The sequence below is a fragment of the Trichoderma evansii genome, assembly GCF_050947405.1.
Source record: "Trichoderma evansii strain SZMC 28006 chromosome Unknown GGI43scaffold_30, whole genome shotgun sequence".
In the NCBI taxonomy this organism is placed as follows: Eukaryota; Fungi; Ascomycota; class Sordariomycetes; order Hypocreales; family Hypocreaceae; genus Trichoderma; species Trichoderma evansii.
Genome location: NW_028145176.1, coordinates 47,467 through 60,376, shown reverse-complemented (window position 1 = coordinate 60,376; position 12,910 = coordinate 47,467). Strand labels below are relative to the sequence as shown.

General features: G+C 51.4%; 6 protein-coding genes across 6 annotated transcripts; 1 reads left to right on the top strand and 5 right to left on the bottom strand.

Moving 5' to 3' along the window:
- Positions 1-564: 564 nt before the first annotated feature.
- Positions 565-2,554, top strand: GGI43DRAFT_260208 (uncharacterized protein). The gene is made up of 2 exons (XM_083200972.1): positions 565-2,098; positions 2,197-2,554. The coding sequence occupies exons 1-2, from the start codon at positions 719-721 to the stop codon at positions 2,449-2,451; spliced, it is 1,635 nt and encodes a 544-aa protein (XP_083055868.1). The 5' UTR covers positions 565-718; the 3' UTR covers positions 2,452-2,554.
- Positions 2,399-3,840, bottom strand: GGI43DRAFT_260101 (mitochondrial carrier domain-containing protein). Its single transcript, XM_083200970.1, has 2 exons — positions 3,615-3,840; positions 2,399-3,561 (listed from the first exon to the last, which is right to left on the bottom strand). Exons 1-2 carry the CDS (start codon positions 3,670-3,672, stop codon positions 2,657-2,659), a joined length of 963 nt encoding a protein of 320 aa, XP_083055867.1. The 5' UTR covers positions 3,673-3,840; the 3' UTR covers positions 2,399-2,656.
- GGI43DRAFT_417162 (oligomeric Golgi complex subunit 8) lies at positions 3,789-5,625 on the bottom strand. Its single transcript, XM_083207384.1, has one exon. The coding sequence runs from the start codon at positions 5,231-5,233 to the stop codon at positions 4,010-4,012; it is 1,224 nt and encodes a 407-aa protein (XP_083055866.1). The 5' UTR covers positions 5,234-5,625; the 3' UTR covers positions 3,789-4,009.
- Positions 5,626-5,734: 109 nt separating this feature from the next.
- GGI43DRAFT_431448 (cytoskeletal protein-binding protein SLA1) lies at positions 5,735-9,663 on the bottom strand (the record flags this gene model as incomplete). Its single annotated transcript, XM_083209410.1, has 5 exons — positions 9,200-9,663; positions 9,062-9,158; positions 7,689-9,017; positions 5,822-7,603; positions 5,735-5,760 (listed from the first exon to the last, which is right to left on the bottom strand). The coding sequence occupies exons 1-5, from the start codon at positions 9,395-9,397 to the stop codon at positions 5,735-5,737; spliced, it is 3,432 nt and encodes a 1,143-aa protein (XP_083055865.1). The 5' UTR covers positions 9,398-9,663.
- Positions 9,664-10,308: 645 nt separating this feature from the next.
- GGI43DRAFT_417157 (membrane magnesium transporter-domain-containing protein) lies at positions 10,309-11,788 on the bottom strand. Its single transcript, XM_083207383.1, has 2 exons — positions 11,678-11,788; positions 10,309-11,590 (listed from the first exon to the last, which is right to left on the bottom strand). Exon 2 carries the CDS (start codon positions 11,526-11,528, stop codon positions 10,398-10,400), a length of 1,131 nt encoding a protein of 376 aa, XP_083055864.1. The 5' UTR covers positions 11,529-11,590; positions 11,678-11,788; the 3' UTR covers positions 10,309-10,397.
- On the bottom strand, positions 11,568-12,160 carry GGI43DRAFT_417155 (uncharacterized protein). The gene is made up of 2 exons (XM_083207382.1): positions 11,766-12,160; positions 11,568-11,705 (listed from the first exon to the last, which is right to left on the bottom strand). Exons 1-2 carry the CDS (start codon positions 11,874-11,876, stop codon positions 11,625-11,627), a joined length of 192 nt encoding a protein of 63 aa, XP_083055863.1. The 5' UTR covers positions 11,877-12,160; the 3' UTR covers positions 11,568-11,624.
- Between the last annotated feature and the right edge of the window lie 750 nt (positions 12,161-12,910).

The following is a 12,910-nucleotide window of genomic DNA, read 5'->3' as shown; positions in this document are numbered from 1 at the left end:
GATGGCGTAGCGCGAGAAATGAACAAGACTTCTTGGAACGATGGCATTAGAGCGTTCTGGATACGTACCGTCCAACTAGCGAGCGCCTGGGGCATCTACTAGAGGCCTAGGAACAGCAGCTGGAAAGAGACTCTCATCCATCTCCTTCGTTGTCAAACAACACCAAGCAGTGCTCTCCCGCCCCCCAATCTACCCTCGTCACTTGTGCCATTTTTCGGAGGATGAGGATCCCAAGATCGATTGCGTCTCAGACGAGAAATGGGTGTGTTGCATCGTCATTCGTCACATCATCCCGTGCCCGGTTTAGCTCCTCCCCGCTCCCAGCTATCACTGCCCAACCGCTAAGCGCTAGCTATTACACGCTGCTGCAGCACGACAAAGAGAGCACCACTACTGCGTGCTACGACTAATCTCAAGACACATGCAACATGCGCCGAACGGTACCTGCACCTGCTTGGCGCTTCTGTTTGGCACCCTGTGGAGCAGAGCTGAGCCGCATGGGGTATAAATACAGGCTGGCAGCTGGGCTCGCTTGCCTACGGTATGTAACCTCGCCATTTCCGCCTGTCCTCTGAAACCCCCACCTTTGCATTTCGCTCTGCGTTTTGCGTTTGCTTGTGCTTTTCGTTGATTGAGCGGGCGAGCGAGCGAGCGAGCAAACAAACGGATTTTTTTCTTCTCTTCTCCTTGAGAGCTGTCGCTGTCTTCGTTCGCAGCCATGAGCAGCCTCTACGACTCCGAGGACGACATCAGCGTCCGCGTCGCTCGTCACGACCGCTCCCCGCCCGCTGTGCGCTACGTCCATAGCCCGCCGGTGCGGGGAGCTCAGTACGAGTACGGCTCTGGGCCCAGCTATCTTGGCGCCGAGCACCGCACCACCGTCGTCGCTGCCAGATCGCACTCGCGCACCCGATCGCCTCCTCGCGATCTTCGTGACCCTCGTGACCTTCGCGAGAGCCCTCGCACCAGCCGCGTAGCCGTAGGAGTGCCGGCGGCGCCTCCTCCTCCTCCAGCGCCAGCGCCAGCTCCCATCATCATCAACAACCGCATCTACAACGAGCACGACTCAGACGAGGACCCCGATGATATTTACCGCCGCAGTCGCAGGCCAGCGGCCATGCCAGTGGTCTATCGCCGCTCCTCTAGGTCCCGATCTCGATCTCGGTCCCGGTCCTCCTCTCGGTCGTCACACGGGCCCCGTTCTGGACGCATGACTCGAGATGAGTGGGAAGGAGAACAAGCACGCCGCGACCTTGAGCTGATGCGCCTCAATCAGGATCGTGAAAAAGAAAACCAGCGCCGCGAGAAGGAATATCGTGAAGAGGCAGAGCTCCGCCTGACGCAGCGCCAGCTTGAAGTAATTAAGAAACGCGAGGCAGAGGAAGAGGCAGAGAAGCGCATCAAGTTGGAGCTTGAGTTTAAGCAGAAGGAACTTGAGTTTAAGCGACATAAAGATCGCGAGGCAGAGGAGGAGCAACAGAAGCGCCTCAGGATGGAATATGAGTTTAAGCAGAAAGAACTTGAGTTTAAGCGCCATAAAGAAGCCGAAGCGGCCGCCGATGAAAAGCGAAAGCGCGATAAAGAATATCGTGATGAGGCTGAGCTTCGCCAGGCCCAGCATACGCTCGACGGCATCAAGAAGCGCGAGGCAGAGGCAGAGTTGGAGAAGCGTATAAAGAAGGAGCTTGAGCTAAAGCGTCTCAAGGAGGAGGAGGAGGCAGCTGAAGAGAAGCGACGGCGCGACGCCTTGGCTCATGACGCTGTTGAGAAATACAAGAAGGCCGAAGCCGATCGCATCGCTCATGAGCAAAGGGTCAAGGAGCAAACCGACAAGGAGTATAAGCGCCGCCTGCACGACGATCTTGTCAAGTCGGGCCTTGATGAACACGCCATCGAGGCTATCCTCAGCCAGAAGAAGGTGCAAAAGGCTCCGGCCCCGCTTCCGGGCCCGGCTCACCCCCCAGCCAACCTCCCGCTGGTGCCGGCTCTCCCAGCTCCGGAGCTTCATATGGAGCGTCATACGTACACGCGAATGGCACGCAGATACCTGTCGATTGAGACATTGCGCACTTTTAACATTGAGTTTGAGTTTGACGCTGTAAGTTGGCTCCAGTGGCCCTCCCCCCTGCCTTCTGTTTAAATGGCAATGAACTGTTTGATATCGAGCACTCACTAACACATTTCTAATCCAAACAGGATCCTGAGTATGTCCTGGTCAAGCGCTGGGTCCCCGAATGGGAGCAAGACCAGTTCTGGGAACACACCAAGCAAGTTCGAGAAAGGCGGACCAAGACCACCCTGATGGTTGAAGACAGACACTCCTCTCACTCCCACCACCGGAGCCGAAGCTCAGAGCTTGAGATTGTTCGCAAGAAGTCCAAGCACGACCGCAAGAGGAGCAAGTCTCCGGGACCGCTGCTCATGTATTTGGCAGGAGCTCGTCCGTCCTAAACTAATGAATGATTTATGAGACCATGTTTACTGCAAAAATGTTTTCAGGCCGAATATCTATTTATGTAGTTTGTATTACTGCTATTGATTGATTTTGAGGCTATAATTCCCGAATGGTAGAGTGGAATATTCTTGTTACTCTTATGCAACTTCTCCTCTTCGTTCTCCTCTTTTCTCTGAACTCCGAACATCAGCTCCCGCAAAACTACATTGATTTGAGACTACGCCTTGCACCGTAGCTGCCAGCATATCTACGTATAAGTTCTTCATATATCGTCCATGAAAGCGCAGAGCTCAATGCTTTACGGCTCATCCGGAGAGCCAACCCGCGCCACAGCGAATGGAGGCCTTCTTCTGTCACCATTCTGTAGCCAGCGTGAATCATATTCCGGTACTGGTCCGGCTGTAGCTGAATTCGTGTTTTGGCAACGTCTATTGGGTTGGATATGGCTGAGCAGATTGCGCCCGCCGAGATGGCTGAAGCAAAATTGACAGAGCTAGCCATGGAGGGAGTCATACCATCCTGAGCAACGAAAGATCCCAGTTTTCTTTTCAGCATCTCATAAATAGATACGTACATGCCCGCATAGGGGGCATCCCGGATTGCAGTTGCGCCAAAGCCCGAGAAGAAGCCTCGGATGCCTGACTGGTGATGTATATCTTTCACGGCGGCCCACATAGACGGATAGGAATAAAGACTTGACTCAAACCGGACCTTGATGACGGTCAAAGGCATGAGCACAAAGCCTGCCCATGTCCGTGCCACGGCGCCAGACACTACATTGGCCGTATGGGTCAGTTTCGGTAGCGATGACGACGAGGCGCTGTGGGTATGGATTTGCTGGTCAAGTGCATTTGACCTCTGGATGAACTCGCGAATGCTATGCAGCGATGAGAAGTAGATGGCAGATCCTATGCCCGTGCGGAGAGACGACGGCACAGTTCCCCTCCATAGCGCTCGGATTGGTTGTGGCGACTGTGTCAATTCCTTCCAAGAGCTCAGCAATGAGAGACGACCCGATTGCTGGGTCCGAGTCTTCAGAAGATCCAGCGGCTGTAGCAGCACGGCTGAAGCTACTCCCGACCCAAGGCCAGAGAGAAAGTGTTGCACTAAGAGCTGGGATGAGAATTTTCCATAGAACGTGCCATTGTGAGACGCGCACCTGCCACAGCTGATTTTGCTGACGATGATGATGACGTTGGTGATGGTGTTGTGCCCATGATAACTATATCCGAGTCTCACTCCTCCAAGGGAGCAGATATGATATAGCTGAGCTTTGCTAGTTTGTAAGCTGCACTGTGATGACACCGAGCACAAAGAAAGCCCTCATATAGATATATAAACAAAAAAAAAAAAAAAAAAGACTTTCAATGTGCGTGTGTTTATGAATCGATAGCGTGACGGTAAGATATTAGTGCTGTTATATACGGGTTAAGGTAGGTAGGTAGGTAAAGAGGTTGGTTAAGGTTTCGTAGCTCAATGCATGCGGTCCAAGGTTTGCGATGACGCATTTGCGCACAGTGGCTAAAAAGTGCCTGGACGCCTTTGTGTGGTGTTTTACCGATAATCTCCGATGACTGACTCCAGCCGCCCAGCCAGAAGCCTATGGCGCTTGACCAAATCCACCCACTCGCTAACTCCAGCCATGGCTAACAGCATGCCAAAGTCGGCTCCTAGTCTGCCCAGGCTGCCGGCACAGTAAAGCACCTGTGTAAGAATGCTCTCGCGGGCAACTTTGTCTTTAACAGCGGGGAGATAGACGCGGATTGGCTCGAGCAGGATGTTGACGAGATGGATTGGAAATGTAGACAGCGCAGAGGGAAGAGGGTGAAGCAGATCGAGGTCGTCGGGGGATGCGTTGCCCAGGTTGGTGTCTACGCTCTTCGACATGGAGACAATGCCAAAGCTGTGCTCTCGGAACACCTCAATGAAGCGTTTAAGAAACCGTTCTGTATGCTGGCCAGTAGATCGGGACTGTGGTGTCTTCTCCTGGCTCAGCCGCTCGTCTTCAGCCAGTCGACGAAGAGGCTCCAATGCATCGAGAGTAGCCGTCAGTGTGACGAACCGACATATCAAAAAGACAGCGGGAATCATATCTTCTGCCGGCGCCGAAGGAATGAGATCTGGGATAGCTCGCTTGAGCCACCCTACCGTTCTCAGCGTAGCAGCCAGTTTCAGGTTCGGCGCCTTCAACGTGTTGATGAGATCCGTGGCAAGTCGAAGGATAGAAACTTCAGACTCGCTCAGCACGTGTTGGACAAGCTGTGAGTTTGGATACAGGGCTCCAAGGCGCTGGATGTGGCCATACAGGTCGAGCGTAGATGAGAAGCCAAGGGGGGAGATATTGGCCGTGGAAGACAGCAGAGTAGGGACCTGCATGAGATCTGTCAAGCGGTCGGCATTCTCCAGCAGCTTCAGCACCTGTTTCCGGCGCGCAATCAGCTTGCTATCGCCAGCCTTGCTAACGCTGGTGGAAAAGTGTTCGACTTGAGAATCCAGGTTGGAGATGAGCCGGCTCAGCTGCAGCACGTTGGTCGACAGAGCCGGCACCGTATCCCGTAGAGACCCATGGCTTTCGGCTGAGCTGACGACCGCCTTGTATGACTTCTTGGATAAGCCTTGTATTGAGAGCAGAGTCGAGTTGGAGGCCTGTGAGAGGAGCTGGCGCTCTGAAGACCGCAGGGCATCAACGGGCTGTCCCGCCAGGTACGAGATATAATCCGAGGTTGCAGCATCAACATGCTGCCCGTTGCCCAGCAAATCTTGCAAAGCTTCTGCCATGGCGGAAATGAGGGAAACCAGGTGAGATTAAATGCGCATTGACTTATGAGATGCAAAGCTCGGATAAAGAGAGGCACAGATCGGGTGGTGCTTATCCAAATATTTAGCTTGCCTGAGCGGGAGATGAACGCATGGAGTAGCAACCACGTAGCGCATAGCTATGGTCAGGTCAGATAATGGAGCAAAGCAGCATGGGGCAGTACCTGGAGCGCGGGTGGCCCATAGCTTGGGTCCTCCAGCAGACAGATTAGCGCGTTGCCTCAGTGGGCTGGTGCTTTGCTTTCATTAGGGATCCAGTGCATCGCAAATTAGCCAATGTGACAAAACTTCCATCTATCAATATATATTCATATTATAATTACATAAAATTTAAAATAAAAATTTCTAGCTTTCTACTCATTATAAGGGCTAGGTTTAAGCAGGCAGTCTTTTTTGTGTTAAATCAGACTATATAATTAGCTATACATAACAAGTCGCAGTATAGAAACCTCTGTCTTCCGTCTAGAAACCGAACGGGTTTTCAGGAGCTGTAGAGCGATATTGTTAGAAAAAGCATCAACTAGTAGAGCTCGAGGAGAAATAACTTACTTGCTTGAGATAAATTGGCCCGTCGGCCGGTAGCCTGGGGTGTCAGCTTCTTCGCATCGGTCACACCAAAACGAACTGGCGGAGGAGGTCCGGTCTTCTGTGCTACAAGCGGCTGCAATGGCTTCAATCCATCCGCGCCTGTTGGCTGGAGCGGCTGCAGGCTCTGGAATCCGGTCGGTTGAGGCTGCAGAGCTGGTGGCAGATAGTTGTTGATGCTGCCGGAGCCAAAGGGAGACGTTAAGCCGGGCTGGAAGCCGGTGGCCTGAGGCTGAAGTCCTCCGTACTGGCTTATTCGGCTTGGGTCAACATAGCCAGGCGCGCCAGTGAACTGGGGCTGTATAAACTGTCCAGGGGCACCTTGGGGAAACTGCTGCAGGCCCTGAGGCTGAGGCCCAGGATATCCCGTAAATTGGGGCTGCAAGCTTTGGAGCTGTGCATTATACTGCTGTTGGAACCGAGCCTGAGTGAGGTCGTGGAGGCTTTGTCCCGGTGGCGCAACCTGCCCCTGAACGAGACCAGTGACTTGAGGGAGGAGCGTAGGAGCGGCAAACATGCCTTGAGGGAGGGTGGACTGCGGAGCGGAGAGAGGTCGTTGAGGTGGTGGTGGCACAACGAGTGAGCCCTGAACTGGCGGCGAGATAGATGGCGGGATGGGTCGCTGTCTTCCCAGAGACTTTGGAGAGATGTGAACCCCGGTGAGCTGAGGGAGCTGAGCCGAAACCTGGTTCGGTTGTGGGACAGTTTGGAAGAAGGACGGGCTTGCTCCCAGCAGCTGTTGTTGTTGCGCAGGTAGTGCTGTTGCAGCCGCTTGCTGTTCTTCGCTAATAAAATTGGCGACAGGAGGCTGGGCAGGAGGCTCAACCTTGCTGGGCTCTAATGGCGCTGACAATAGAGAAAGCTCCTTCAAAGACCCGGTGAGCGCCGGAGGTGCTGGTGCAGGAGCTGGTGCTGGTGCTGGTGCTGGTGCCGGCGTTGGGTTAACAGAAGGAGCGTCTGCCGGTGGCGAAGGCTGCGGCTGTGTTTGCTGCTGCTCCTGTTTCGTTGGCTTCACATCCCAGGCATCGTCATCAAATCCTCCCGTCGGACGCTTGGGTGATTTTGCCGGGCTTACAGGAGATGCAGGCTTGGCCGCTGCAGTCTCGCCAGAGCTAGACGCCTCCTTGTTAGTCGAGAAAACTGCTGCATCAACCACATCGCCAGTTTGCACAGCAGGGGCAGGCCGGCCCTTCCTTGTGTTATTCCGCAGAGCTCCTCCGGGGCCTGAGAAGAGGCCGCCGTCGCCGTCGCCGTTGGCTTTATTGCGGCCGAACTTGGCGTCTAGAGTACGCATGACTTTGATGATATCTCCTTCTCGTAGACCTAGATTCCGTAGAACACCGGCATCGACATCGGACAGCACGCTCTCATCCATCGAGTCTCTCGTGAATGCCTGAGCATAGCGTTCACAAAGGCCCACAGCCACGTCGCAAGACAAGAAAAACTGGAACCAGTCGTACTCCGGCTTCTTGTCAATGGATGCTCCAACGGCAGAAGCTCTCTTTTGCTCCGGGGGCTTGGATCGCTTGACATCGGCCAGCGGTCTCTCGTCGTCCAAAGAAATACCTGTGAGATTCTCAACATATTCGAGATCCCCGTGCGACATTTTTGCTATAGGTACAGCAATTTTCACGCCATTCATCTTGTGGAGGTGTAGCTTGCCGTCTTTGAGTCCAAGGAACTGCGCTTCGACGCTGAATGATTTTGATCGATCCGTCCATGTCCGCACTTTGGATGCGTCGGGTTCTATAATTCGAATGTCAGTTGCACGAAGCCTTTTGGCTTTGTGGCATAAATACAATTAAGAGAAGAGAGGACTCACTTGTTTTACTCGCCGAATTGCTGCCACTATCGGTACGTCCATTCTCACGTCGATTCCGCTGTTGTTTCAACATGTTACCATTATCCGGGGTTATGAGGCTGCTGCCTCGTTTAGGCAAACGCATCTCTTGGCCTACCTGTTGAGGCTCCTTGCTAGCCTTGATTGCTTCTTTGGTAAGTCTCATCTCCTCCATGCGATTCTGTTCCACGGTTGATCTGGAGGCACCTCCGCTTGTCCTTGATGCTGCTTGACCTTCAGGTGGCGGTGTAATAGTACCTGAAAACTCGACATAGCTGCTCGGGACAACGCCTTCTTTGCCGTTCCTAAGGCGGCGAACTTGCCACCAGTCTTCGCTCCTTGTATCGTCAATGATAGCCACCTCATCGCCCGCGGCAACGGTGACTTCGTCTTCACCCTGCGCCATGAAGTCATAGAGAACGGTTCCTTTTCGCTGTCGCTTTTGAGAGCCGGCTGCGATTACTTCTCTCAGTCCCTCTGCTCGTGCAGCACCTGCAAGCTCTCCAAGAGAAGCCACAATTTCTTCTGCGGTGTCTTTAGCTCCGGCATGGAAATCAATGCTCTTGCTGGGGCGCACAAGCTCCATGAAGACGTGTTTTCCCTCACGAGAGTAATGGGTCATCTTCTCGGCAGTCCATTCTTGGGGGGGATCATCTTGAGCTCTCTCGGGTGCGATCAAGATAGTACCAGTCAAAAGGTTTATGCCCAGAGTCGTTGGCATCTTCTTCTTCTTACCCATGACTGACACCATCTCGTTAATGTTGTATAAGTGAAATCCGCCAGGGATAAGGTGTCCCTTGGGCTGAGATTCAGTCGTTTGCTCTCGCTCAGGCCTGGGCGCATACTCTGCGGGTGGTGAATATGCTTGAGATTGCGGTCGCGGTCGCGTGGGTAAGGCAGGAGACTTGAGAGACTCTTCATCTGATACTTCTGGTTCTTTAAAGCGTAAAGTCGGAGGTTCCCTGACGGATTGACGGCTTTGCTTTTGGATGACGCTGGCGAGAGCGGCTGCCGGATTGGCAACCGGCGCCTCGTCAGACGGCGTTGAATCATCTTCAGGAGGAGCAGCAGCAGCAGGAATGCTCTGGGAGGGCGGCCGCCTTGGCAGAACAGGAGCTGCTGGCGGCGATGACGCGCTTGCAGGAGCGGCAGCTTGCAATTCGATGTAATTGGCCGGAACAAAGCCATACTCGCCATCCAGACCGGCAAGGATCCAGTCCTCGTCGTTGGTGTCGAAGACTTCTAACACGGCATCTTCGGAGAACGAGAGCTCTTCATCGGTTTGGCGGGTGTATTCGTAAATGGCACGCGCGTGGCCTACTATCTCTGCCTGATTGATGGACACGAACGTTAGCCCATCGTACGCAACCCAATTTGACGTCGCACATCTGCAGAAGTCCGCCGAGTAGCTTCACTGGTACTCTGCGAGGCTGACGTAAAGGGTCGACATGAGGCCGGGAGCTCGGGAGACGGGAAGCGCATGCGATGAGGATGGACTTTACCTTTTCAATGTAGTTGTTTGGAATCAAGCCTGTGGGCTCATCTTCGTCGTCTGTGCCGGCCTTCTTCTTGGCCTTCCACCAGCCATCGTCGTCGTTCTGCTCGAGGACATACAGCAAGTCACCCGTCGTGATGGCGAGCTCGGCATCCTCTTTGGGAGTGTAGTCGTAGATGGCCCGGTATATCCCCAAGAAGCCCATTTCGCCTTTTGTTGATCCGTTAAAGACAGCTCGACGCTCGAAATGCGGGTATTAATCCGACGCGGTGGAATGCACCTCGTTGCGTGGAGTCAAGGTTTCGGGCTGGAGAGAGGAGGGCTGTAGTGAGTGACGAAAACCGAGCCAGTCCCTACTAAGCGGTGCTAGCGAGTGTACTCCATACTCTGTAGCTGCGGCAGCGATAGTGAGTTAAGAATACGGAGAAGCCCCCCGTAGACAAGTTCCAGCTCTGTACGTATATTAGGGGTCCACTTTGCTGGGTTTCTAGGCCTGATCCAGTGACAACCGCCCGAGCTTCGGGCGCTTATCAGGCATTACGGCTCGCTTAGTCACTTTAAATATGTACCCATTTAAGGAGTATATAAATTTGCCAGGAATGCAAATAAATTGCTGTATGATTTCCGCGCAGGTTTAACCTGTGTCAAGTCTAAAGCTCTCTTTTTTCCCCTTTCAATTGGCCAAGTATTCGTAGAGCACCAGGGCAATACTGCCACGAGGAGGTACTTCTGTAGCAGATATTATTAGCCTGATCTGCTATGGAATCAAGTATTGCTACTAGCGCTAATAATAGTGCCTACTGTAGGTACTAGGTAGTACGGAGTAAGGCCTAATACCACTGCTACCAACAGAGGTGAAGGCTGCTGAGAACCACCGACGTCTGGATAGCATAACCTGCACCTCAACACAAATAATTACGGCATATAGTTTCCAGCACCATTGATCTCTCTTTATTGCTTTTTTTTTTAACAAAAAAAAAGTGTACATTTATCTAATATATTGTACGACTCGGTGCTGCTGATAAGCTTTGGAAATACGAATCGCAGCATATAGGAATTCAGTTCTATTTCAAACATGTAATCTACAGGTAAAAAAGTACACTCTAAGTAGCCAATGCATGTTCCAACGCCAATTACTCATACAAACATTTCCAAAAAACGCCTTCTTTCTAATAATTTCACTCGTTCCTCTCTTTCTTCCACGTTTAGATATCCCCATCAATTTGAGACATCCAGTCGTCAAATTGACTGGGTTCCTCCAGATGTTCAACTTTCCAGTCGCTGTCAGTTCCTTTGAGATATGCATCATAAGAACCCCTTACATCCACACCAGGAATCATTGGCTCTGTGTGTGATATCTCGGCAGGCCCTCCCTGATTCCACTGCTCCTGTGCTGTACTCGAGTTGCCATCGTGAATAAGCGAAGGGTCAATGCAAGCATCCCTACAGCGCAAACCGGGCTCCATTATAACTCCCTGCAGGCCATTCATGAGAGACTGTGCATTTCTACCATGCAAATAATCTTCACCGAGCCATACACGGCATGGTTGCAATGAGCCAGGATCTATATAAGCGGACTCCGTATAGTACGGAGAAGGCTGGACTTGTAGAGCTGGAGGAGTCCAATAAGCTTGAGGGGCAATAGGCCTGGCCACGAAGACCTGCTGTTGGTCGACAATTGGCGGGTATAACCCATTGTCCAGGTGTAAAGACTCATAGTGTTCAGATAAATCTTTCTCTTTCCGCTTCAACTTGTTTTCCTCGGGTAGAGCTCGACCACTGCTGTGTTCAAAATCGCGTTTGTCTAATGGCAAAGACATGATCGAATCTTTATCATCTCTCTTCTTTGAATGAAGAGGATCATATTTGTATGAGGGAAAGGCCTCTACATGCTTTTTTCTCTCCTCTGCAGCCAGGCGGGTAAACTCACGAACAAGCTGTGACGGCTCGCAGTTCTTCCATGAATCACCACAAACGGTTGAAACTTGCTGATGATTGTTCTTTGTGCAGCACGTTTTGGCAACGTCTTGATAGAATTTTCGGTAAAGCATGAATGCATTGAGAGGGCGCTTAATCTTCCCGGCCTTGGCAGCTTCTTCTAGCCGTACCTCGGTCGGGCGAGTAGCAAACAATTCAGCATTCTTAAGAATAGCTGGTGGAGACACAGATGAAATCTCAGAGAGGGCTTTGCTAAGAAACTTGATATGCTCTCCGCGCTTTGAGACTTTTGTCCTCTTTACAGTCTTTCGTGCTTTGGTTGAACGATACGCCTCTTGCTCAGAACCGGCGATTTTCAAACTTCTAGTAGTTGGCTGAGCATGGAGAGCAGCACCCATGCTAGAAAAGTCATACGGTGAGGCTTCAGGTATATACTGCGAGCTGGCCTAAAATATTATCAGTGAGTGTTTCTTTCATGTATAAAGAGCAATGCTCTAGCTAATGGTATTGCATCGGTTTCTTACCATCATATTGTAATGAGTATCAGACACTATACGTCGCTGTGTATGGGATGACTTGGAGATTGTTAACATCTTTGGACAAGTGAGTTGGCTATAAGTATTGGCTGAGCTTACTGGCAAGAGAACTTGGTTCGAATAGGGATGGCCATGCACCGCAATGGTGGCAGAATGGCTAGGCAAGCCAAAGTCTGTGGTCCCCTGGATCGTGAGACCTTTACGTTCCATGAGGGACTTTGTTGAGAGAATGTTGATGTTAAAACTGATGCAAGTAGAGACTCTGGATATCCTAGATCCGGACTTATTAAATCCTTGATGTAAGAGAACACTGAGATAACTTTGAGGAAAAGAAACACTGAAATGTATGAATTATTTTCAATCTTCTATTGTAGTGACAACGGAAGGAATATATGCAATGAAATCACGATTCTTTATGAACCAGAAAGGGTGAATTGTTGTCTTTGTCCCAGAGCAGCATTCTTTGATGGGCCCTTATACATATTCGTTCCATGTCCTACGACGTTGTCCAAACGCATGACTTACAAGGTCACAAACAAATAAATAAATAATTATCAAAGCTTCTGCCGCATGCGGTACTGTGAACCCATTGGCATTAATTTCCTTCATCATGGGCCACTCCGTGCACCGCAGCGCAATGAACCACGGGCCCTGAACTCTGTCGCGGACGCCGAAAAGAGATAGCCTGCGAACGCAAGGACGCGCAACTACTAGGTAGGAATTACAGAGAGGATAAGGACGATACATATGATGGCCATACGGTATGTGCAGAGCCATCTCTAAGCGCCGAAGCAGCTGAAATGTGCGTTGCTAATAACTGTTGGTCGTGCACCTCATGTGGTTGTTCGGACACGTCTTATCGGCCTTAAGACCTCTCGCTGAAAGAAACGACTCCATCTATTATAGGCTTCTACTTTTTCAAGGCTGAATTTTGACAGATAATGTATATATTTTGCTATTGACTATAACTAGCTTTGGCATTAAGGTCTGCTAGATGGATACGACCTATACCGTGAGCTGTGAAGAATTCAGCATCATCACCTTTGCCAAAACGGGTGGCGTGGATACATGCTATGGTAAAACGGTATTTGCGGCTGCCAGCAATGATTTGAAATTTATGACATGGAAGTACTTGGTCTCGTCCTAAACGTTGACAACTGCTAGCCGCTATCCAGCGAGATGGATCCGTAGCTGGAAGGCTCCGGTTCAATAATGTCTTTGTATTGTGTAGATGTCCAACAGGA

Coding starts and splice junctions, on each gene's coding strand:
- GGI43DRAFT_260208 (XM_083200972.1), top strand. CDS start 719: ATGAGCAGCCTCTACGACTCCGAGGACGACATCAGCGTCCGCGTCGCT. Junction 2,099..2,196: donor TTGAGTTTGAGTTTGACGCT/GTAAGTTGGCTC, acceptor TAATCCAAACAG/GATCCTGAGTATGTCCTGGT.
- GGI43DRAFT_417157 (XM_083207383.1), bottom strand. CDS start 11,528: ATGGGTGCTGCTCTCCATGCTCAGCCAACTACTAGAAGTTTGAAAATC.
- GGI43DRAFT_417155 (XM_083207382.1), bottom strand. CDS start 11,876: ATGGAACGTAAAGGTCTCACGATCCAGGGGACCACAGACTTTGGCTTG. Junction 11,706..11,765: donor CGAACCAAGTTCTCTTGCCA/GTAAGCTCAGCC, acceptor ACAATCTCCAAG/TCATCCCATACACAGCGACG.
- GGI43DRAFT_260101 (XM_083200970.1), bottom strand. CDS start 3,672: ATGGGCACAACACCATCACCAACGTCATCATCATCGTCAGCAAAATCA. Junction 3,562..3,614: donor AGCAAAATCAGCTGTGGCAG/GTGCGCGTCTCA, acceptor CCCAGCTCTTAG/TGCAACACTTTCTCTCTGGC.
- GGI43DRAFT_417162 (XM_083207384.1), bottom strand. CDS start 5,233: ATGGCAGAAGCTTTGCAAGATTTGCTGGGCAACGGGCAGCATGTTGAT.